At 37.1% G+C, this 27026-nt stretch overlaps 1 protein-coding gene and 1 long non-coding RNA gene across 2 annotated transcripts; one reads left to right on the forward strand and one right to left on the reverse strand.

The window, feature by feature from the left end:
* Positions 1-17264: 17264 nt before the first annotated feature.
* On the forward strand, positions 17265-21257 carry LOC118482286. The gene is made up of 2 exons (XR_004868202.1): positions 17265-17357; positions 20708-21257. It is a non-coding gene; the product is annotated as an uncharacterized LOC118482286 (long non-coding RNA).
* On the reverse strand, positions 21124-26851 carry LOC110930061 (serine-threonine kinase receptor-associated protein). Its single transcript, XM_022173283.2, has 7 exons — positions 26373-26851; positions 24282-24417; positions 23585-23666; positions 23076-23251; positions 22299-22436; positions 22069-22208; positions 21124-21524 (listed from the first exon to the last, which is right to left on the reverse strand). Exons 1-7 carry the CDS (start codon positions 26488-26490, stop codon positions 21304-21306), a joined length of 1011 nt encoding a protein of 336 aa, XP_022028975.1. The 5' UTR covers positions 26491-26851; the 3' UTR covers positions 21124-21303.
* Positions 26852-27026: the final 175 nt, after the last annotated feature.

A 27026-nucleotide genomic window follows, 5' to 3' on the forward strand; every position in this document is an offset into this window, starting at 1 on the left:
CGTGTAAACAAATGACACGTGTTGACACATTATTGGACACAAAAATTCGAGGTGTTACATGAGCGAAGGGCACATGATGTGAATCCAAGCCCTACAAAGAAAGCTCGAACTGGGAAATCGGGAAAGAAGGTTGATGCTAAAGGTGGGTCACCTAGTTGTAAAGTGTGTGGTAAAGGGCACAAGGGAGAATGTCGCTTCAAAGACAAGCCGTGTCCCATATGTGGGAAAACGGGACACACTGCATCGCTATGTCCGGGAAAGGTTTTCGTTTGTTATAAATGTTATCAGCCCGGCCACAAAAAGTCTGAATGCCCAGACTTAGTTTGAAGGAGAGACGTTAAAGAATCTCCAGCAGAAGCTCCTAAGGCGAAGGCTAGGTCCTTCCAACTTACCGCGGCTGAAGCAAAGACAGAACCCGATGTGGTTTCAGGTATATTCACAATTAACTCAATTCCTGCACGTGTATTGTTTGATACGGGTGCGAATAAATCCTTCATTTCACACGGATTTATTCGACATCCTTCATTTGTATTGACGAAATTATCTGTGCCCTTAGAAGTTGAAATAGGGGACAACAAAAGTTTTATAGTTTGTGATATTTGTCGAGGCTGCAAATTAAGCATCGATGATGAAGAATACCTGATAGACCTAATCCCGATGTCAATGGGGTTATTCAAGTAGTCGTTGGGATGGATTGGCTATCTCAGCACCACGCAAAGGTCGTGTGTTTTCGTAAGGAGATAAAGCTAACATCTCCGAGCGGGAAACACTTCACTATCTATGGTGAAAAAGGAGGTAACCCCATAATATACTCGACGTCGAAAGCTCACAAGCTTATGAAGCAGGGATGCAAGGCATTTATGATATACGCGAATGAGCCCGAGAAGGAATCACTGAAGATTGAAGATGTACCGGTAGTACGGGACTACGAAGATGTGTTTCCGGAAGATTTACCGAGGATACCGCCCGAACGGGAAGTAGAGTTCAGAATCGAATTGATTCCGGGTGCAAAACCTGTAGCTAAAGCACCGTACCGACTCGCACCGTCGGATTTACAAGAGTTGATGTCCCAGATTCAAGACCTGCTTGACAAAGGATTCATAAGGCCGAGTATGTCTCCTTGGGCGCACCGGTACTGTTCGTGAAAAAGAAAGACGGAAGCATGCGCATGTGTATCGATTACCGGGAGTTAAACAAACTCACGGTAAAGAACCGATACCCGCTTCCGAGGATAGATGATCTATTCGACCAATTACAAGGTGCGAACTGGTTTTCAAAGATTGACCTTAGATCGGGGTATCACCAATTAAAGGTCAAGGAGGAAGATGTGCCGAAGACGGCTTTCCGCACGCGATACGGACATTACGAGTTCATCGTGATGTCATTTGGGCTGACAAATGCACCCGCGGCTTTCATGGACCTCATGAACTGGGTTTGCAAGCCAATGCTGGATAAATCGGTCATCGTGTTCATCGATGATATTTTGGTGTATTCGAAAAGTGAAGCTAAGCATGCACACCATTTACAAGAGGTGTTAGAGACACTTAGACGAGAAAGGTTGTATACGAAAGGCGCCATAGGCTTACTAGTGAAATGGTAGTAAAATGGGTAAAGTTAGAGTGGGTCGAACAAATGCATAGTGACATTTAGTCGTTCGGTCCGTAAATCAAATTTTCGGTATGATAATTGCAATAGGCACGTCGGTAATGAATTTACAGATGTATAGGAAAAAGAATCACCTAAAACGGACTTACGAGTCAAAAGTTATGGCCAAACGAAGTTAAAAATCTGAATTTCCGGAGCTGGCAGCAAATGCAGGTCACAAACCTGCATCTGCTGGAAAACCGACTCCCTCGCGCCACGCGACAGGATCACTTAGATCCGGCGCGACACGCGGGAGCTATCGCGACACGCGACGAATTACAGGGTACCTGGTGCGACACGCGACATGATCGATTTTGAAAATTTATTTTATTTTTCATGATTCGATGTTAGAACTTGTTTATATATACTATATCAATGTCAAAACTAACAATTTTAGTGGTTTTGACCTTAGGTGACAATGGGGGGTCTTACGAATGGCGGTCAAGCAAGTTTTGAAGAATCGAACACAACTTTAGAAGCTTCCGCGATTTCCTAACTTTGCTAAACAATGTTTTTCATTTCTCTTGAATGTAAACAACTTGCTAATCATGTCATGAATGTTTTAACTAGTCTGTAGTTGACTAGTTTTTGATTACTTAGAACTTTGTTTTGGTAACTATGTTTTAATTTAGACACCTTTTATATAAATCGTATGAATTTTTATTAAATTCAAGTAGTAATTAGACGGGTGTTACAAATGGGGAGAGTAGAAGTCGAACCTGGGTCACAAGGAAGACCAAGTTTTTCCCCAACCACTACCTCATTGACTAAAGAAAAGTAATTAATCTGATGATATAACGAAGCATATAACGGTTAATAAATTTCTCTTACGTTTATTTTTTATTTTATTATTTGTATTTCGTTGTTAGTTATGAAGTACATAATTTCTCTTATTATCAAACTAGTAGGGTACCTGCGCGATGCGACGGGGTGATACTTTGCACTGCGGCACTCGTTTCTGGTAGTTTTCTTATTCGTATAATATTTATGGTTGCATTATTGTGGTGGATATATGTCATAAGTATTACACATGTCTAGTAGTTATTGAATTTAGAATTTAAATTATCAAGTACTTCAAGAAACCATTGACGCAATAAAGTAACAAACGAATAAAAAATAAGTCTTAAACATAAATAAAAGTTATATAATGTAGTACACGAATAAGGAAATATAAGTCTTAAATATAAAAGTTGAAAACTAAAAGCTCAGGTGTCAAGTACTTTGTATTATGATGAGATCAAATTAGTAATCATACGGCTTAAACATCTCAAAGATGTCATCTATAGTGTCACACCACCATTTGCATCATCGAGATCAACGTCCTCCGGAATTTCTTGTATCTCTTCCTGTTTGATTATTACGTCATTTGGATGATGAGTTTCTTCTCTGTTCTCCTCTTTAACTGATGCATATGAGTTTCTTCTTTGTTCTCCTCTTTAACTGATACATAGTAGTAGCTGGAGTAGTTTGTGGAACTGAAAAAAATGTTAAGTATTTTAGTCTCATATTTTATCATGTTACCGTTATAAATAATATAGGATAAAAAACGACGTTCATAGTTAAACATAATATAAAAACAAAAAAAAAACAAACAATATATCATGTTTGGGAAAAATACATACATGTGTAAAGATATGAAAGGATGAACACTGAAGCTCCAAAACCACTTAATAATAAATAAGATGAATGCTAAATGTGAGCATAAAAGAATAAATCAAAGTTATACACAACAGAAAATTGAAATACCTGTAAATCAAAAATTCTAAAGAGAAATTATTATTGAAGTGAAAAAATTAATGAATTATACTATATATAGAATCTATAAACCAATGAATTGAATAACATGTAGCTTTTTTCAACTAACTAATATTATCTATAAGAGTATTTTTGTACTTATAATCCCTAAAAAATGCAACAGAATCTGGTATTCAGTTTTTGAAGATGTATTATGTTTAAATTATGGAGTGTTTTCCTAAAAGTTGGTGGAAAACTTATTTACCAAACTTCTAAAAAACTTTTTTTTTTATAAAAAAAGGTTTTATGAAAAGGAAAATGCTTTTAAAAACATTTTTATAACTTTTTTATGAAAACTAAAATTCCATTTTGTTGAATATGGTATTATATAAAGTTTTTTTAATACAACCAATTAGATAGAACAAGTGAGCTTGTTTGATGTTAATTTACTACCTGCTAACTCATGTAAGTGTGTGCACCCAACCAAGTACATACACAAACATACAGAATACGAACAAAGCTCATATCAAACCAGTATGTGCAAGGTTTCGAAATTTAATTTAGTCGTCGGAACAAATTGGTGAACAATTTTAATCAAACGAAAATTGGATTGAAAAGGGTTAGAATATTATTAAACTGATACTAGTAACAACAAAGTAGAGAGTCTTGAGCATTTGAAATGTGATAGGACACATTGCTTTAATCACTTGTATACTAATGCATCATCTACTTGTACATTTTTGTCACACCCCAACCAATGGCGGAAACATCGGGATGAGACGAAGTGTGAAGATTGCTCGAGACATCATAACGCTATTTGTGACAATAATTTAATAATCCAAATTTCATTTCCAAACTTCAAGTAGTCATTAATACAAGATCCAAATAACAACAAGTTTAATCAAAATAACAAATCAACATAACCAAAATTCGATACAACATATTAAACCTAACGTCTAAAGTGTGTATCTAGGCATCGTGCTACCTCTTTCATTTCATCATCATCAACCTGTAACATGTTTAAAATACAATTCAATGCAAAAGCAAAGGCGAGTATACAAGTTTGGTACATACATAGCATAAGATAAAAGTGTGAACAATTCCTCATAGCAAACATGCGATTCAAGATAAACATTAAATATGGCATGTGTCTAACATATCAAACCAAGAAAACGCAACTTGCTCATGACATAACCAAAGTTTCAGTAGAGGCGGGTCGTTAATCCTATAGCGCTACATATGTCAAGGTTTGGCTCGTACGAAGTTAATGATAAGTTCAACACATAAGAATCACCCAAATTTAAAGTATCAAGCCATCACATATACAAGCATGTTATAGGAATGTTCATGTGTTTAGACAAAAGTTCATGTGTAAGTTTCAATAGGTAAACATGTTACACCCCAAAAGTGGTAAAGTAAAAAGGGGAAAAGTACGAGTATACTCACGGTTTACAAGTCGTGACTTGAAGTTCCGAGAGCAAGTTGGTGGATGGATTAGTTTGGAGCACCTTGTCCTTCTACACAAGGAAACGTAGGTGTGTGAGTTTGGCGTATAACGGAAGATTATAGATTCGGAGTTTTTTTAAAATATATAGAAAGTAACATAGGTGAAAATAATCATCTTGTACACATAACTCTTGTTCTTGACACTATTGAAACTCAAAAGAGTTGGTATGATTTCATGGATTCTAAGATCCATTAGAGTCGTAACAAGGGCATGGTCATAGATGATGTAACGTCCACTTAACAAATAACTATTAAGTCATCATCAAGTCTTAGTTACTTAGATGTATACATATAGAATAACTTAGATATTATATAGTTTACAAGTCTTATGATTCAAGCATGAGGTAGGAGATTAATGTCTCCATTTAGGTACCTCTTTGTGTCATAGAATACATACATGAGGTAGGAAGAACAAGCTTCCATTTAGGCACCTCTATTGTTCACCACTACACTTGTTGTTATAAACAACAAGGAGGGTCATGAACATACAAGTATTAAGGTAATAACAACAACTAATCTATAGAAAAAAACATCAAGTAATGAGTGGATTCTTATGAAGGATAGCCTAGGCTAAACCAACCATCACACATACATCAAGTTTCACACTTGAACACTACTTGTGGGTAAAACCCTAATTAAAAACAGAAAGTTTGTGAGGTTTTAACCTCTGATTTAAGTGTCTCAACCATGTTTTTAAGCTTAACCAACCATAGGAGAGGTTGTAAGCATTAGGACATTGGTGTGAGATGTGTTAGACACAAGTTGGATAAGAAATAACATGTTGTTGATTAATAGTAAACAAAACAGAAAGTTTTAGTCCATTTTAGGGCAAATCCAAGCATGATTCTTCCAAGGAAAAACCAAGGATTCAAACCCAAGGACATAACAAAGCAATAGGAAGAAGAACCAAGTGATTTGGCTAAGAAATAAGCAAGTTACACTCACTTTAGTGAAGTTACAAGAATCTGTCCAAAACTCAGATTTACTGCAGATTGAGAGTGAATTTGTGAAGATTAGAGAGTTGTGAAAGTGTCAAATGGGTTGGAGAAGGTGGGTATTTATAATGAATGAGTTAGAAGGTGATTGGAGGTGATTAGGGGTGGATTAAAGGTGATTGGGTGGGTTGGATTATTGGGATTTCGTGCATGCAGCTCAAAGAAACACACATTCTGCCGAAACAAGGGGCTCGCGTGACGTCTAGGACCCTCGCGTCACGCGGCGCCCTAGTGCCGGAAAGTTCCATAATTTTGCATTTTACTCCCCTGAAGTTTATGCTTGAGTCTATTAGGTGCATTTTTGATAGTTTAGGGACTTGTTTTGATATAAAAGCATAGTATAAGGTGTAGTTAAGCATGATGATCATAACCAAAGTATGTTTAAGCGTATAAATGTCATAACCAAGTATCGTTCTCGTTCAAAAGACGTTCAATGCATAAGTTTAGATTAATTACAAGTTTCGCACATAGTTTCCAAGAATAGCAATTAGACATTGATTGATTCACGAAGTCGAACATACGAGCATTCATAGAGTGTGTATAACATAAATGTAACAAAATACAAGCTTCATTAATGATCCGAGTCTCGGTTTGATGATGATTACAAAGAAAGGAACGATTACAAGAATACAAAGTTTCCAAAAATAGAAATACAAGCAAGACTTTCTATAAATGGAAAGTACAAAAGAGTCGGGCGTTACAGTCTCCCCTCCTTTAGGAAATTTCGTCCCGAAATTTAGGAAGACTCGGGGAAAAGATGAGGATACTTCGACTTCATTTCACTTTCAAGCTCCCAAGTAAATTCAGCGCCACGTTTTCCTTCCCATCGAACCTTGACAATAGGAATTCGACTGCGCCTCAATTGCTTGGTTCCTTGGTCCATGATTTCGACCGGTTTTTCCACAAAGTGAAGCGTTTCGTTGACTTGCAAGTCTTCGAGGGGAACGTGAAGTCCTTCGTCAGCTAGACATTTCTTTAAGTTGGATACATGGAAGACAGGGTGTACATTGCTGAGTTCTTCGGGCAGGTCTAGTCTATACGCAACCTCGCCAATCCTCTCGAGGATTTTGAAAGGACCGACGTAGCGAGGTGCGAGTTTCCCTTTCTTGCCAAATCGAACCACGCCCTTCCAAGGGGATACCTTGAGAAGCACGAAGTCACCTGTCTCGAATTCCATAGGTTTGCGTCCTTTGTCAGCGTAACTCTTTTGTCGGCTCCTGGCTTTCAATAAGTTGTCTCGAACCTGTAAGATCTTGTCCGTCGTCTCTTGTATAAGCTCGGGACCGGTGAGTTGGGCTTGACCAATCTCGTGCCAACAAATAGGCGAACGGCACTTACGACCATACAATGCTTCGAAAGGTGCCATTTGAATACTCGCGTGATAACTGTTATTGTACGAGAATTCGACCAAGGGCAAGTGTGAATCCCAGTTGCCACCAAAATCTATTACGCATGAACAAAGCATATCCTCTAAGGTTTGGATAGTACGCTCGGTTTGACCGTCAGTCTGAGGATGGAAGGCAGTGCTAAGGTTGAGTTTAGTACCCATAGCAGATTGAAAAGTTTGCCAGAGACGAGACGTAAAGCGAGCATCACGATCAGAAATGATGTCAATGGGAATACCATGACGACAGATTATCTCCTTCATGTAGACCTTAGCCAATTTCTCGACTTTGAAATCTTCACGAATAGGGAGGAAGTGAGTTGACTTGGTCAATCGATCAACGATTACCCAAATGCTGTCATGACCAGCCGTAGTGCGAGGAAGCTTAGTGATAAAATCCATGACAATGCTCTCCCATTTCCAGATCGGAATCCGTGGTTGTTTGAGTAAGCCAGAGGGACGTTGATGTTCAGCTTTCACTTTGGAACATGTGAGACATTTTGAGACGAAAGTGGCTATATCCTTCTTCATTCCAGGCCACCAATAGGATGTACGCATATCATGGTACATCTTGTCGGCACCAGGGTGAATAGAATACTTCGTGTTATGGGCCTCCTTCATCAGGAATTTGCGAAGATCATCACGGTCAGGAATCCAGATACGATTGAGATAGTATAAAATGCCATCAAATTTGGACACGAGACTATTTTCAGCACCACATTGCATCTCGTTGTAGAGGTTACCCTCATTAACGGATGTGTACTGAGCGTTACGTATGCGATTTTGAAGGTCGTGGACGAGTTGGAAACAACGGATACTCTTGACGTGAGTTTTACGACTAAGAGCGTCGGCTACTACATTCGCTTTACCTGGGTGGTATTTGATTTCGCAATCGTAGTCGTTTAACAATTCCACCCAACGACGTTGACGCATGTTCAGTTCTTTTTGGTTGAAGATGTGTTGAAGGCTCTTATGGTCGGTGAAGACCACACATTTAGTACCATAGAGGTAGTGTCGCCAAATCTTCAATGCAAAAACGACTGCACCAAGTTCAAGGTCGTGGGTAGTATAGTTTTTCTCATGAATTTTGAGTTGTCTTGATGCGTAAGCGATAACCTTGTCACGTTGCATAAGGACGCAACCAAGGCCAAGGTTTGAAGCGTCGCAATACACGACAAAATCATCGTTACCATCAGGAAGCGTTAGGATAGGAGCATTGCAAAGCATGTCCTTGAGCGTTTGAAAAGATTCCTCTTGTTCGGGACCCCAAACAAAAGGTCTCTCTTTTTGAGTCAAGGAGGTCAAGGGAACAGCGATTTTTGAAAAGTTGGAGATGAAACGACGATAGTAACCAGCAAGACCAAGAAACGAGCGAACTTCAGACGGAGATTTAGGTGCGATCCAATTTTTCACAGCTTCGATCTTAGCGGGGTCAACGTGAATTCCATGTTCGTTGACAGTATGACCAAGGAATTGAACCTCTTTTAGCCAAAATTCACACTTGGAGAATTTGGCGTATAGACGTTCAGCACGAAGGAGTTCAAGGATAAGGTGCAAGTGTCGCTTATGCTCTTCTTGCGTCTTAGAATAGATGAGAATATCGTCGATGAAGACGATCACGAAACGGTCCAAGTATGCTTTGCACACGCGGTTCATTAAATCCATGAAGACCGCAGGTGCGTTGGTCAAACCAAAGGGCATGACCACGAACTCGTAATGACCATAACGTGTACGGAAAGCGGTTTTAGGTACATCTTCTTCGCGTACTCGAAGTTGATGATACCCAGAACGAAGATCGATCTTTGAAAAGCAGGTCGCGCCTTGCAATTGGTCGAAGAGGTCATCAATGCGAGGAAGAGAGTATCGGTTTTTGATAGTAAGCTTGTTGAGTTCACGATAGTCAATACACATACGAAATGATCCATCTTTCTTTTTGACAAATAAAACGGGAGCGCCCCAAGGAGAAGTACTAGGGCGTATAAAGCCTTTGTCAAGAAGCTCTTGAAGTTGACTCGAGAGCTCTTGCATCTCAGAGGGTGCTAAACGATAGGGGGACTTAGCGACAGGCGTAGCACCAGGCACTAAATCGATGCGAAAATCAACAGAACGAGCAGGAGGCGGACCAGGAAGATCGTCGGGGAATACATCCGGAAAGTCGCGTACAACAGGAACGTCGCTTATGCTTGGGCCTTTGTCCTTCTTTTCCACAATGTGGGCGAGAAAGGCGAAGGTACCCTTGCGTAAGCATTTGTTTGCTTTGATACACGACATAAGCTTAAGGCCTTGAGAAGGCTTTTCACCATAGACGTGTAGAGAATCACCGTTTGGAAGAGGAAGGCGGATAAACTTTTCAGAACAAACAACCTCAGCGCGAACTCGCCTAAGCCAGTCCATGCCTACTATGATGTCAAAGCTACCCATTTGCATAGGTATAAGGTTGATCGAAAACGTATGATCGTTGAGAATCAAGGAACAATTGGAGAGAACGGAATTGACAATGACGGTTTTACCATTAGCGACTTCGACAGCGAAGGATTTTGGCAACTTAGAGCGTTTACACTCGAGCAAGGACTCGAATTCTAACGACACAAAACTTTTATCGGCGCCAGTATCAAATAAGCATGAAGCATAGACATGGTTAACGAGAAACGTACCAGTAATGACGTCGTTTGCGTTTTGAGCCTGAGCTGTGGTGAGGAGGAAAGCTCGACCCCTAGCGGGTTCTTGAACCTGTTGCTGTTGTTGCTGGGGTTGTGGCTGTGGTAGTTGCTGTCGAGGCTGTTGTGGTTGATATCGTTGAGGACACACATTGGCCATATGGTTGGTATCACCACACGTGAAACATGCTCGCACAGGAGCGACTTGGGTTGGAGCTAAGAGAGCTTGGTTTTGGTTGACATGTGTGGTGTAGCGGCAGAATGGGGCGGTATGCCCACCTCGGCCACACCTGTCGCACTTCCGACATTGAGTGTTTAGAGGGTGATGATATCGGCACTTGTCACACTTTGGGTGCGTTCCAGTATACACCTTGCGTGGAGTTTCATTGTTGGTAAAAGCAGGCACAGTTTGTAGAGGTTGTGGGTTTGGCGGAGTGACGGCCGCACAGTTTTGGCTTGAAGCCTTCCGCTTCTTTCCTTGGTTCCTCTTAGACTGTTGGGAGGGTTTGGGCTCATCAGAAGAGTCAACGGTAGCTTGGTGTGCATTCTTTGTTGAAACCTTGTCATAGGTTCCATGAAGAACGCAGTTGTTGTTAAGTTCGGTGGCTATACGAAAGGCATCTTCAATGGTTTGGGGATTGGCAGAGGCAAGGTGGTTTGTTAGGGAAGGTGCAACACAACGGACGAATTTGGCTACGGTTTTGGGTACGGTTTCAACTTGTCCAGGACAGAGAACACTGAGTTGTTTAAAGCGCGTAATCAGGCCATCCATGTCACTCCCCTTCTGAGTAAGGTTCCAAAATTCGTTCTCCAATTTTTGGAGTTCATGAGGAGGACAGAAGTGGTCTTTCATAAGCTGTTTGAGATCGTCCCAAGGCATAGCATGTGCAACCTCGTTTCCCCTTTTGTTGCGTTCAGTCGTCCACCACTCGAGTGCCTTTTCACGAAACACCCCAGTTGCATTCAAGGTTCTTAGTTCGTCAGGGCAACCACTTTGCAAGAAGGTAAGCTCGATGGCATCAAACCAGTTCATCATGGCGGTTGCGCCATTCTTGCCAGTAAATTCTAAGGGTTTACAAGCCATGAAGTGCTTAAATTGGAAGGTCGATTTGGGTTTGTCTGCCTTTGAGTCAACAGAGCCATGCGGTGAATCGGTTTGAATCTTGCTAACGATGTCGGGTAGGACTTTAGCAAATTGCTTGGCCATAAATTTCATGCAATCTTTTTGAGACATGGCGGAAGAAGTCGAACCCTTCTTAGACTTGAGTCTCTTGGAGGAACTAGACGACATCTAAAAGATTGAAAGAGAAGGAAAGGATGAGACTTTGGTCATTAATCGAAAACAAGGTTTGTGTATGTAAAAGCAAGTAAATGTTCATGTAACAAGTAAAGTTCACACAGAGCATAAGTTTCCAACATACATTCGACAAGTATAACACATAAGTTGCATAAAGGGGTATAAATTTAGTTTGTTCACGAGGATTATTATTGTTTGTGATTGCGGTAGCGTGCGAAATGATTAAAACGACATTTCGAAACGAATGAACGTTCAAGTATAAAATCACATATAAATTGAGATACATAAAAGAGAGGCTCAATAAAACATAGGATTGTTTCGGGTAGAGAAACGTCGACAATTCCAAAGTGGGCCGAAAGTCCTTTCGATTTAGAGATATTGTGCTTTGGCCTATAAGTAAGATACTCTCGTCGAGAAGCGATTAACGGTATCTTACCCTTCCGGTTACTACACATCTCTAAATGATTGGAACATTCGGGACTTTGGCGAGAGTAAAAATCAAGGAATGGGACTTAATCGACAAGATGCGGGTTTCACCCCTAACTTGACGATTTCGTACCCTAAATGTGGTTGGTACTTGTCGGCCAAAATAAAATTTTGACACTTTGACAAGGGTCCACTAGAGTTGAAATGGAAATTACCATTAAGTTGTGGATGTCACTCCTAGCTTAATGGTGAAATTTCGTGCAAAAATAGATTAAAGGTAGAGTGAGAGTCGTTTACCAAATTGTGGGTTTCACGCCTATTTTGGTAAAGTTGTCTCGTTGATGTTACAAGAGTATAAAATAGCATAAGTGTATTCGTGTTAGCCTTAGGAAAGGCGCATAAGTTTAATAACAAGAAGTGTAGCTAGGAAGCATGTAAAGTAGAGTACAAATGTTTTAAACAACAAATAAGAGACAAAGTTCCTAAAACTATAGACTAGGGCAAAAGCATGGCAATTTTCCTAATTCCCTATAGTTATGGCTCTGATACCAATCTGTCACACCCCAACCAATGGCGGAAACATCGGGATGAGACGAAGTGTGAAGATTGCTCGAGACATCATAACGCTATTTGTGACAATAATTTAATAATCCAAATTTCATTTCCAAACTTCAAGTAGTCATTAATACAAGATCCAAATAACAACAAGTTTAATCAAAATAACAAATCAACATAACCAAAATTTGATACAACATATTAAACCTAACGTCTAAAGTGTGTATCTAGGCATCGTGCTACCTCTTTCATTTCATCATCATCAACCTGTAACATGTTTAAAATACAATTCAATGCAAAAGCAAAGGCGAGTATACAAGTTTGGTACATACATAGCATAAGATAAAAGTGTGAACAATTCCTCATAGCAAACATGCGATTCAAGATAAACATTAAATATGGCATGTGTCTAACATATCAAACCAAGAAAACGCAACTTGCTCATGACATAACCAAAGTTTCAGTAGAGGCGGGTCGTTAATCCTATAGCGCTACATATGTCAAGGTTTGGCTCGTACGAAGTTAATGATAAGTTCAACACATAAGGATCACCCAAATTTAAAGTATCAAGCCATCACATATACAAGCATGTTATAGGAATGTTCATGTGTTTAGACAAAAGTTCATGTGTAAGTATCAATAGGTAAACATGTTACACCCCAAAAGTGGTAAAGTAAAAAGGGGAAAAGTACGAGTATACTCACGGTTTACAAGTCGTGACTTGAAGTTCCGAGAGCAAGTTGGTGGATGGATTAGTTTGGAGCACCTTGTCCTTCTACACAAGGAAACGTAGGTGTGTGAGTTTGGCGTATAACGAAAGATTATAGATTCGGAGTTTTTTTAAAATATATAGAAAGTAACATAGGTGAAAATAATCATCTTGTACACATAACTCTTGTTCTTGACACTATTGAAACTCAAAAGAGTTGGTATGATTTCATGGATTCTAAGATCCATTAGAGTCGTAACAAGGGCATGGTCATAGATGATGTAACGTCCACTTAACAAATAGCTATTAAGTCATCATCAAGTCTTAGTTACTTAGATGTATACATATAGAATAACTTAGATATTATATAGTTTACAAGTCTTATGATTCAAGCATGAGGTAGGAGATTAATGTCTCCATTTAGGTACCTCTTTGTGTCATAGAATACATACATGAGGTAGGAAGAACAAGCTTCCATTTAGGCACCTCTATTGTTCACCACTACACTTGTTGTTATAAACAACAAGGAGGGTCATGAACATACAAGTATTATGGTAATAACAACAACTAATCTATAGAAAAAAACATCAAGTAATGAGTGGATTCTTATGAAGGATAGCCTAGGCTAAACCAACCATCACACATACATCAAGTTTCACACTTGAACACTACTTGTGGGTAAAACCCTAATTAAAAACAGAAAGTTTGTGAGGTTTTAACCTCTGATTTAAGTGTCTCAACCATGTTTTTAAGCTTAACCAACCATAGGAGAGGTTGTAAGCATTAGGACATTGGTGTGAGATGTGTTAGACACAAGTTGGATAAGAAATAACATGTTGTTGATTAATAGTAAACAAAACAGAAAGTTTTAGTCCATTTTAGGGCAAATCCAAGCATGATTCTTCCAAGGAAAAACCAAGGATTCAAACCCAAGGACATAACAAAGCAATAGGAAGAAGAACCAAGTGATTTGGCTAAGAAATAAGCAAGTTACACTCACTTTAGTGAAGTTACAAGAATCTGTCCAAAACTCAGATTTACTGCAGATTGAGAGTGAATTTGTGAAGATTAGAGAGTTGTGAAAGTGTCAAATGGGTTGGAGAAGGTGGGTATTTATAATGAATGAGTTAGAAGGTGATTGGAGGTGATTAGGGGTGGATTAAAGGTGATTGGGTGGGTTGGATTATTGGGATTTCGTGCATGCAGCTCAAAGAAACACACATTCTGCCGAAACAAGGGGCTCGCGTGACGTCTAGGACCCTCGCGTCACGCGGCGCCCTAGTGCCGGAAAGTTCCATAATTTTGCATTTTACTCCCCTGAAGTTTATGCTTGAGTCTATTAGGTGCATTTTTTGATAGTTTAGGGACTTGTTTTGATATAAAAGCATAGTATAAGGTGTAGTTAAGCATGATGATCATAACCAAAGTATGTTTAAGCGTATAAATGTCATAACCAAGTATCGTTCTCGTTCAAAAGACGTTCAATGCATAAGTTTAGATTAATTACAAGTTTCGCACATAGTTTCCAAGAATAGCAATTAGACATTGATTGATTCACGAAGTCGAACATACGAGCATTCATAGAGTGTGTATAACATAAATGTAACAAAATACAAGATTCATTAATGATCCGAGTCTCGGTTTGATGATGATTACAAAGAAAGGAACGATTACAAGAATACAAAGTTTCCAAAAATAGAAATACAAGCAGACTTTCTATAAATGGAAAGTACAAAAGAGCCGGGCGTTACAATTTTAATCCTCATAACAATACTGACCAAGACAACTATCGAAATGTCGACAAAAATGAGTAGGTCATCACGGCACCTTTGGATTTTTTAAAACATAATAGTTTATAAAATATGACAAGAATACGTAAAATAATTATAAGTTTGCTGTGGAAAGGGATAACTGTAACTAATTAGCCATAACTTCATAAAAATAAAGTGATTTAAGTGTAATAATATAAGGGACTAAAATATAATTAGTGTTTAAAAGACCAAGTTACCCTCATTTTAGAGGTGTTTTTTATAAATAAAGAGGGAAAAAGTTCTTATTTTTTGGGTATCTTAAAATACCCCTCCCTCATGCATTATAATACAGTATAGATATAGATATATAAAATTTTATATAATTTATATAGTCAATCTTGATCCTTATTAATGGTATCATTAAATGTTATTTCCAAACTATAAATTAACAACATTTGTATGTTTCATGTTGTTGTACACTATGTTTAGGGAGTACTTCAAAAAAGTTTTTAATATTTTTCACCTCTAACCCAAAACTTCTAATATTTGCAATTTAACCCCTTTGGTTTTCTACTTTTAACAAAAAGCTTTTCATTTTTTGCAATTTAACCCCCAACACCTTTCTACTTTCAACTTTGGCCCCCATAGTTTTCATCTTTCGCAAGTTTTTTGTTTTACGTTTTGTTCAAAATTTTGCGAGTTAACACACCACAACGTGCGTCTGGGGTTCAAAGTTTTTTTCGTCTATTTTTTCCATTTGAGAAGTTCGTCGCAACACGCGGATCCTAGATCGACTTAGGTATTTTTATATGTTTTACGTTTCAGCCTAAATTTTACACATTAACACGTCGCAATGGGTGTGCGTGATTCAATGATTTTACATTTGCTTTTCATTCGGTTTTATTTTTCTCCTTTTCTATTTATTTTGTTTTTACGAGTTTTTCGGTGTAGGTCGTGGTAGTGGTGTGACATTGGTGCTACTTTGCATGGTTTTACGCCCCCGCCTCAACGCAAGGGCCTTAATACTAGTTATATCCAAATAGTATACTAATTACTTTTTGTAGTTTTAAACAAAAATAAATACTCCCAAAAAATATTTTATTGTAGATATTCATCAAAATGTGCTTTCAGAAGTCATTGGTCATTGGTTGGGTACTTGTGCGATGCGGTGGGAAACACGATACTTAGATGATTTTAGAAATGTGCATGGCCAGTTTGGTTCAATTTTCAGCCATAACTATAAGCAAAACTAGAATTTTCGGTTAAGGTATTTCAAACTGATCGATTTCGAGTATTTCGGTTTTGATTAATCGATTATGAACATTTGGTAGGTTTGTTTTTCAATTAATAACCAAAAGTATATTTTGGATAAAAAATAACTTGAGCCGGAAATGGTGACTTGAGTTGAGATACACAAAAAGAATATTGGTTTAAACTTTTTTTCTTATTGCCCGCACCTTTTTGTAAACAGGACTCCAAGCAATGTTTTCTTAACCTTGCAATGCAAGATCCGTTTTCATATAAAAAGGCTCAATGAATACATTTTTTAAAGTATGATATGCGATAAAGATACTCATGAAGAGAACGAGCAAGGCCAGCTCTTCGGCCGGCTAATCTGTGCCGTCGTCCGAGGTCCAAATTTTCAAAGGGCCGAAAGGTTTCATAAGCTTTTATATATATATATATATATATATATATATCAAGTTATATACTTAGTATATACATTCATTTATTATGCAAAAAAAGTGTTGGTGGTGAAGTTGAAAAAACCTTCTTAGGATAATGTAGAGGTCTCAACTCAAGTTCAAGCCTTGGCTCCACCATTAAGGTTTTATTTTTTTTAATTCATTTCCCCTTAACCACAATTTTGGGCTCAATTCTTTTTGTCGCCCAGGGCCTAAATTTTTTTGAGAGTTCTCGAGGACGGTTCTTAAAAGGACTACTTTTTCACTGTGACGGTTCATACCAGTGAGCAATCGAATCGGGTTTGCCTGAACCATGGTTCATTCAGATGATGTTTACCGGTCGGCTTTATTACGAACAAGGTTAAAACTAGAAAGCTAGATTTTTACAAACAGACTGGACGTCCCTATTTCTTGGTCTTTACCCTACCTCCCTTTATATAGGCATTACCCCATCACATATTTTTCCTTCCTAGTCGATGTAGGACAATAGAAAAAGAATTAATCTTAAAAGAGACTCCTGTTGTGACATCCCATACTTTCAGGCTAACGTCGTTAACTCTCTCTGTTAAATCTTTAAGATCTATAGAACACTCGCAAACACAAATATATTATACGTGCAATTATATTAAACATTCAAATTATAACTTACGGGATTAACCTAAACTATGAGGACTAATCCCGTACATACACTTAAAAGTTAACTTGGTTAACTTCCTATGCAAGATTTGATAACTTGTAAACACGAGGGACTTGTTTGGTCTAAATACGTAAAGTTATATGTATAACTTTCCACCCAAGTTTGGGTTTTGTAAACCCAAGGGACTAGAAGGGTTTTTGTATAAACAGGAGGGGTACAAGTGTAACTTGTTTTTTCTTTAAAAAAAACTAACCCAATCCTAATCGCCCCCACCCTCATACGAACTCACAAGCACACACACATCATCATCATCGATTCTTCATCTCTTGGCTCTCTCACTCTTTCTTGGATCTTTTCTTCGCAAATCATCTATTTGGGTAAACCCTAGTTCTTTGTATGTGTATTAAATACTTATGATTTATAGTCTTATATGAATATGAGTTCTTGGCTGCATTTTATTGATTTCATGAGTTTCTTGAATGCATGAGACGTAGGGTTTGTTTAGAATGCGTGAGACGTAGGGTTTATTTAGAAAACAAGTTTGTGTTGTTTATGAAGTTGTAATTGTTATGATACGTATGCATGTATGTTTAGGGTTTTGATTCATAACATGATCTTGATGATAACTTTAGGATGAATCTGTTCTATGTGTTGTCATACATGCCTTATTAGCCGAAAAGTATGATAGAAGTGTCATAAACACGTTTTAAACAGAAGCTTATTGAAAACAGCTTCTCTGTAGATTTTTAAGCCGATTTGTATCGGTTGTTTCTTGGTTAAATCATAACGAAATCGAATAATTCTTGAGTCTAGAGTCAAGTTCATGGAAATAGATTTTAAACCCCACTGGATTTGTATTTTTCCGACATGTTTTAGTCAGTCAAAAGATTTAAATGAAAACAAAGGTCGAAGCTGCGTTTTTCTGCAGAAATTGCAGTCCATTACGGGAGTCATAACGTGGTCAATATTTGGAGTTAATATCCGACAAGCCCCACCCGAGTTAGTCGCGCTAACTCAACCGGTAATGGTCAAGCGGGTGTTAAATTTGTCTATCACATCGCCATGGTCAGTGATAGACCTGGTAATCAAAGGCAAACAACACATAAACAGTTGGATTCGGTTTCGAACGCTTAGTGACATAACGTATAGGTTAGCTACCTACAAATATAACAACTAACTGCTAATCACTACTATAAACTATAAACAACTAAACCAACAAATTATTTTACATCTTTGAACAAAATTTGTGAACTCACTCATCATTATGTGTTGACACTTGTTCTTGCATGTCTTTCTTAGGTCCCTAAGGTAGTCAATCACGGATAGTAGCAGATTAATAGGGATATGCTTTGGACTAACTCCTGAATATGTGGAAACTTTTTGCTAGCTTAGAAATTTACTACTCCAATGCAATGAAATATGATAAAAAGTATCATGACCATGGATTTTTTTCAATATTTTTAATTGGGTTATGCACATGTTTACATGTTAAACTAAATTATATTTCTATGCGGTATGTCTATTTTATGTCGACTATCATATAAAATATATTTTCTAATATGTCGAGTATCATAAAATATACTTTCTAATATACAAACTTGACATATTTTTCACTGTTTTATATTTATATGCATGTGAATCTTTTGTTGGAGTGCCTAGTTTATTTTTCATATATGTATATACTTTATTTCTTCGTATCTGAATTCTTTTTCTTAAAATGTGAACATGTGGAAGTAGTTTTTGTACTTTGTGACTATAGAGGTAAAATGATATCTAACATTAAACTGTTATGCAAATAACCTAAACAATAGTTGTTATTTTCGTGATTTTCTGTAAGAAAGTGATTGAGATAATCAAATTTCTACAAACAAGTTTAATTTAACTAACTTAAAAGTTAAACATAGAAAGCCTTAATGTAACATAATACAAGAAAGAAAAAAAAAAGTACAAGTAGAACAATAATATAAGTCTCAAAGGGAAAATATGTTAGTTGTTAGTTACGTTTTAAAAGTAAAAGAACAGACAATAAGTGCAAAAAATTCTCAACGACTGTTTGTCATATGGCATATAGTCGGCCAAAATTTGCAGTTTGAATAGTATCTTTATCTTATTAGTTTTTCCACAAACTACAACATCACAAATATTGTTATCATTATTCTTGTACTTTTCTATACCGCTTTTTACACTAATATATTATATTATGTGAAATTTGATAAAGAAAATTATCATCTTCCACACATCACCTAAAATCAAATATAATTTATCCAATACTTAAACTTTTTTTTATTTGAACGACAAATTTGTATCACTGACGGATCATTGGAGTATCATCGACTCATCGTGCCACCAACGGAACCACCCGATTTACTTAAAATTATAAATATTTTAGAAAGTTAATTAGATAGTACAAACATTTTAATATATTAAATCAATTTATTTTCTTGTTTTGTTAAAGTAAACATAACGTGAAAGGAGAAGGAAAGGTGGGAAGAGAGGGTGAGGTCCTTATTGTATAATTGGGAAATTTTGTATTTTTTTAGAACATCTACTTTCATTAAAAAAACGACCTAGCAAAACGCTAGCGCCACAAACACAACAAACGAAACCCACCAATTTGTTGTCCTCCTTAATAATCTTGTTAATGCACGACTCCTTCCTAGCAAAAACGACCTCATTTCTAGCATTCCAAATGACCACATGCCAATGAACATAATCGCCTGGACCACTTTCACTTTCCTTTTCTCCAAATTCACATGCCTATGAAGAGTGATTAAATCCCTAACTGAAAAAGTTCAATTTTGCTTCAATCTTGACTTTTATAGAGGAACTGTAGACTAGAATATGGCTTTCACTGGGATTGGGACGGCAACATGGCTTCACAATTCACAAAACTTAATGCTTTAGGAAAAAAGAAAAAAAACTGTAGTTCATATAAACTATGCATAGTATATGCTATATTGAACTTTATCAAAAGTTGCTGAATGTAACTATGTTTCATGAAAAGGAAAAAACAAATGAAAATATATTGTTGTACATTTGTTGCATCTTAAATATAAACTATGCATATGTAGTAGATATGTTGGTGATGTTACAACATCCGGTTTTTGAAACTAGTCCGACTAGTGAACGTGTAAGGTAGCCGGTTTAATTAACAATCTGGTTATGAAAACATCGCTTCATAGAGACATCCACCTCATGTCATTGTGAGCAGTGGCGAAGCTTGAGATTTCCGACCGGGGGGTTGGAAGTCACCGTACCTAAAATTATACATAAAAAATTATAAAACCGGGGGGTATAAAACGTATATACTTAAAAAATTCTATACGAAAACTACATACGTGGCACTACTGAGCGAAAAGTTCGGGGGGTCGGGCGCCCCTCCCGGCCCCTACTATGCTACGCCCATGATTGTGGGCCTGTAGCACTCCATTGGTTATTTTAATAAAATATTTCGAAGCGTTAGCGAATTATAAGAAATAGCTAAGCAAGACGCTGTAAGAGATGGTGATAACTCGGTAGGTGTGGTGGATGTAGGTGGCTACCATCGTCGTCAACGAGGGTAGAGCTGGCGGTGACAAGTGCCAACTGTTTCATTCATATAGCTTTTAAAGACATAATTTTTTTTTTGTTTTAGTTTTGATTTTTTGATCGGCAAACACGATCCAAATAAAAAGAGGATGAACTTAAAAAAAGACGCACAAACATGATTATTCTTGTGTTTGGGTAGGCCAGGGGAAAACACGCTTGTGTGGACATTACAGGAGTGCCCCCTCTTGTTGGGCTCATGGATAACAGGTTTGTTGCTGGCCAGGCTGCGTTGAAGGCGGAATCAAGCAAGGTCGCTAAACATGAGAAGGCTTGTTTAGAGAATCAACATGTATTTATCCCATTCGCTTTTGATACATTTGGTTCCCTAGCCCCAGAGGCTGTGGAATTCCTAAACAAGGTCCAACAGGTTGTGAATAGTAATTTCTCAAACCTTTGAGGGTCGTTTCGTCTTTAGTAGAATTGGTTTTGCAATTCAAAAGGGGGTTGCGGCGCAGCTTGTTGCCCATTTACCTGCCACTTGTTTGTAATTTGTTACTTTGGCATTTTAATGAAAATATCATTTATATAAAAAAAAAAAAAATACTAAAAAGCGCATTTAATCAACATACTGCAAAACACTAAACAAGCAAAACAGAATCCACAAGTAGTGTCTATTTATTTTAGAGAAAAAAGTGACAACATTTAAGACTTACATATTAGCCACACAAAGGTAGAACAAACATATATGATATATATATATATATATATATGTTTCTAGTTAACAACCAACCCTTCTCACTCCCTGCCAACTTTCACATCCTCCAATTTTGTGCCAATTTCATCTACTGTGATGGGCTTGCTCGGCCCATTTGGAACAGAGCTTTCTTTCTCCTTTGGATTTGAAGGCCCTGTTTGCCATATTCTTATGGTTCCGTCTTCTGACCCAGATGCGTATGATTCACCTCCAGGCGAGAACCTCACACAATGGACCGGACCATGGTGACCTTTGTTGCACCCTACAACAATACATCCAGAAATTTCATCTCATCAACGTCGGATGTGACTTTTGCACCCGTTTACTTGTCAATGGGTCAAATAAATAAGAGTAAAATGCCATTTTCATCGCTGGATCCAAAAGGATTGAAATCTTGTCATTTTCATTCTGCTCGTTAACTCCATCCATTTTTCTTCGTTAAGTCATGGGTATTTCCGTCTTTTTTGTTAACAAAGGACAATTCGGTCTTTTCCACTATGTGAACTCGCAAGAGATGTGTGAAAAAGACCGAATTGTCCTCTAAGTTAACAAAAAAGACGGAAATACCCCTGACTTAGCGGAGAAAAATGGATGGAGTTAACGAGCCGGATGAAAATGACAAGATTTCAAACCTTTTGCATCCAGATGTAAAAAAACAAACTTTCGGACGAAAGTTGCAAAACTGGCCAAACCTCAAGGACGAAAACGGCATTTTACTCGATAAATAATAAATTGGCTTGTTGCATCATATTCAATCATCATTGGATATATGAATATGTTGTAGTAAAAGTTGTCAAAATGCATACCGATTTCTTCGCCAGTGTTGAAATCAAATAGGCGAATCCACATGTCTTCCCCTCCAGCAATAAACTTATCACCAAACTTCGGTTCCAATGACGCTGATTCCACATTGCATGGCATTTCATAACTTTTCACCAAACCAAAACTGTGACACAGAAAGAATTTGTTTTAGTATGCGCGCATTAAAAATCATGAAGAGACAGTCGTCCATGATAATACGCGTTGAAAAGCTTACTGGTTTGAATCCCAGAATTTGACAGAAGAACCGTCTGCAGTGGTTATATAACGACCATCCTTGCTGACCTCAGCACTGGTCACAGATGATTTTGTTTCAAGAGTACGGACCATTTTCCCGCTTCTCACGTCCCATAGCCTGTCAATATAAAAATATAATCACATTAAAATAAGAGTTCATTACGGTTTTTTCATCCCTGCGGTTTGTTGAAATTACAGCCCACCTCCGTTAAGTTTGTTTCTGAAAAGTCTAAAATACCCTTGTGTTAATTAAATTAAAAAAAACAAGGAAATTTAAAAAATTTTATTGTGGAAATTTAATCGTGATTTGTATTTATATAATTAACTTTCTACAATATTTTTTAATTTTAAGTAATATTTAATTATGGGATAAATTAAATTTCCATGGTTTTTTTATTTAATTAACACAAGGTTAATTTTAGACTTTTCACAGAAAACTTAACGGTGGTTTGGATTCGGTTAACAGAGGTGGATTGTAATTGTTACAAAAGTGAAGTACTGGTAATTATTTTGGCAATTTTTAAACTAACGGACTGTGATGGTTATATTCAACAAACCATAGGGATGAAAAACGTAATTAACTCTTAAAATAATTTCCAAACACATAGAAATCAACAAATTCAAGAACCACGTCGGTAAAACAACTGAAAGTTTAATGAAACAAAAAGATGAAATTTCTAATGGAATCTGGATGTTGTGTTGAAAAATATTATTTGATATTTAAATTATAAGAATCAGATTACGAGTTGTGAGATACCTTACTCCCCCGGAATCGGAGCACGAACTTAATATTGTTTGGTCACTGTGGAGCCATGCAGCGGTCCTGACAGAACCTGGAGAATGCTCGATTTCTCTTGGAGGTGCGTCTGGTCGATTTAAATCAAATATGCGAAGTATTTTCTCAAAACCACCAGTTAGCAGAAAATGTGTGTCCTGTAAATTATACAGAATGTTTCTATCCATTAACCATAAAGACAATTATAAAAGTAAGCAAATAATTTTCATCGGATCTGTAGATTACCTATTTAATGTGAACATTCATATGCGTAAAAGCAATAGCCAATAAATAATATAAAAAAGGAAAGAAATCTTCAGTTGTGTGGATTTTTTTTTAATTATATTTGACTCATTGTCATAAAACACGAACAAAAATGTTCTGAGGTTCAGTCCGGGTCTATTCCGTTTCTCAAGTACTCAACCCAACCCAACCGCCCACCGTTGTTACCATGTATACCCGAGACTCCATATAGAGAAAGATGAGGTCACCTCAGAAAAGGAACATGCTCGAACAATATGTTTGTGGTCAAATGAGTGCAGCACATCCCCAGTTAAAGCATCCCACAGTTTCCTGAAAATTAACAGACAACAAAGAAAATTTTTGTGACAAATGTGTAATTTAAACCAGCATGGGACTTCGTTTCACCTTTTAGTCGTTGTATGCAAAAAAAAAAAAAAAAGTTTCTTTTCCATTGTATATAACATACTTTCAATCCTTGAGCCAAACGGGTTTTACCGATAGGAAACCTGGGTTCGATCCTTGAGCCAAACGGGTTTTACCGGTAATTTACCGTCGTGCCTATGGGCGGGTGGGTTACCGGGTTTTCCCCGGAATTGGTGGTGGACCACTCGGGTTACTCTCGGAGTACTCCGTTTGTCCAGTGGGTGCCCCGAGAGTGCTCGAGATTGATTTGTTGGCCGTTCAAAAAAAAAATATATAACATACTTTCAATTCTTCACCATAGTATGTATATATAACCTTTAATGGCAGATAAAATAGTGATACATGGTACACTGCCAATAACATAAAGGTGAAAGTAAAATGGAAGTATATGATTATCTATTACATGCAATGTAAATAAACCTTTTTCTTATATACAATGACATAAAGGTGAAAGTAATCCAAGAAAATACTAGCAGAACTTTTATAATAGCGATAATAAAGAAGTAAATCTTGACCACATACGCTGAGAAATCAGCAGACGCTGATGCAGCACGCAGAGCGTTTTTATCTAAGCAACAACTCCAAACCGCACCTTTATGCCCCTCAAAGGTTCCTATCCAGTCTCCAGTTTCACCATTTCTAAGCATGGGAGTGGAATCTGACTTCCAGACTCAACGGTGTAAGTAACACTTCATAGTTATATGGTGAATCACAACATCACACAATCATAACAAACAAGGGGCAATTTCATATATACCCCTACATATTGGCGAAGCATACTAGGGGCGGGAGGGGGCGGCCGACCCCCCGAGCTTTTCGCTCAGAAGTGGAGAGTATGTAATTTTTGTTTAGAAATTTTTGGGTATATGCGTTTTCGAACCCCCGTTTTATAGAATTTTTTTTGTATATACGTCTTCGACCCCCCGGTCAGAAATCTCAAGCTTCGCCACTGCCCCTACAAACTTGCAAAATATCATATATACCCAAACAAAATTATAAATACCATATATACCCTTACAAAGTAGTTAAAATATCATATATACCCAATTCATTAAAAACAATTTAATAAATGACAATTTTACCCTTATTTTTCTAAAACTTTGATATCTCATATATGACCTTTTAACCTTAAATATTATATTTACTCATTTCTAGCTTAATATATTTAGCTTAAATATTATATATGGAGGACATTATTGTTTATGGGTAAAAACAAAGTTAAGCTTAAAATGTATTATAAAAAAGATATGAAGTTAAAAGATGAGCATATATGAAAACTTAAAGTTAAAAAAATAAGGGTAAAATGATTATTTATTAATTGTTTTTAATAAATTGGGTATATTTGATATTTTAACTATTTTGCAACGGCATACATGATAATTTTAGTTTTGGTTGGGTATACATGAAAATTTTCAAGTTTGTAAGGGTATATATGAAATTAATCCTAACAAAAATTATATTAATTTTAAACACAATGCTTTCAACAATTCTCAATGTGATAATACTATTTATCTCCTTAACAAAAAGTATTGCATTTTGAATCTGTTGTGGTGATATAGCTGCACATACTTTTAATTCAATGGAATTATACACACACGAGATGCGATACACGGATAAATACCTAAGGCTCGGGATAATGGGACACCTCCAATGGATCTTTTGACACCCTGACATGTATACAAGTCTTATAAGACTCGTATATCCCTTTTTACATGAACCGTATTCAAATATACGAGTCATATATAGACAGACACCCAACCCAACAAAGCATAGGATTCGGATCAAGGGAAAACTCCTACGAGTTTGTGAGAACTTAGAGAACCCAGCCTTCCCGTACGAGTCTCGCCCTCATTTTTTTCACACCCCTTGATTAAAATGTTACAAAAACGGCCGTAAAAAAATCGAAGTGGTGTTTTCAGCCCCTTACAGCTGTGCATGACATTAGCTTTTTACAGCATTTACAACTGTTGTAAATAAAAAAAAGAGTTAACTACTGTTTACGTCCCTGTGGTTTGTCAAAAATCACTATTTCAGTCCATTAGTTTAAATATTGTGATTCCAGTCCCTGTGGTTTCACTTTCGTAACCATTTCAGTTCACCTCGTAACCATTTCAGTCCTTGTACTTAACAGAATAATGGATTGAAATGGTTACGAAAGTGAAAGCACAGGGACTAAAATCGTAATTTTTAAACTAATAGACTGAAATGGTGATTTTTGACAAACCACATGGACGAAAACAGTAATTAACTCTAAAAAAACTAGGCTTTTTTTTTGAAAAAGTTGATTTTTTAAAGATTTTTGGTAAAAACAATTTTTAAAAAACCTTTCGTAAGGCCAAGTTCTCTAGGTTATCACAACTCGCATGAGTTTTCATTTTACCCAAACCCGCAAAGCATATACTACTTGTATATGCATATATACACGAATATTGGGTGTCAAAAGATCCAATTGGGTGTACGTATATATCACAGTTGACCAATCCAAATGCTGATACAATGCTACAATTTAAAACTTATGATTGTTCCACCAAATGGCAAAAAAAAAAAAAAAAAAAAAAAAAAAAAAAAAACTATTAAAACAAACAGATGCTAAATTGAATAAAAAAAAGAGACCTTTGCTGGCACTGATGAGAAAAAATCCATCAGGAGTGATGGGACTGTAGAACAAATCCACTACAGGCCGAGAATGACCGTGACACACGAGAGGAACAGCGACCTTCTTCTTGTCCATAATCTCTCACACAAAAACCCTAATTATCTGATCTGAACGCTGATTGATCCAAAAACCCTAGAATCAACGATTGATCCAAAAGCGGGCACAGCGATAGTTGAATAACGAAATCGAGCAAGAAAGAAACGGTATGATAAGAAGGAGAATGGCGGCGATCAACAATCGATCCAACAAGATGAATCCACACCTCCTCGATGCAATTATTATTGTTATTGTGTAAAGTAAAATAAAGAAAAAGAAAAAAAAATATAACTAAAAAGAAAGATAATATAGACTACTGCGAACAGGGCTAGGCGCAAGTCTGCCATTGATGCATTTTCTTCGTTTTATAGGTCTTTACCTCCGGATTTCCTTCTTCTTCGTGGTGGTCCCTTGTCTTTTTTATTGTTACACTTTCAGCCCCTCAGTTTCTGGAATATTCGGATCCATGTCCCTATAATTCTTTACAAGTACTCTTCGTTTCTCTTTTTGGTTTACTTACAGACAAAATGTATGTGCAAACGGTGCCTCTTTAAACATGGTTAGGGATTGGTGGT

Source organism: Helianthus annuus, chromosome 9 (genome assembly GCF_002127325.2).
Source record: "Helianthus annuus cultivar XRQ/B chromosome 9, HanXRQr2.0-SUNRISE, whole genome shotgun sequence".
In the NCBI taxonomy this organism is placed as follows: Eukaryota; Viridiplantae; Streptophyta; class Magnoliopsida; order Asterales; family Asteraceae; genus Helianthus; species Helianthus annuus.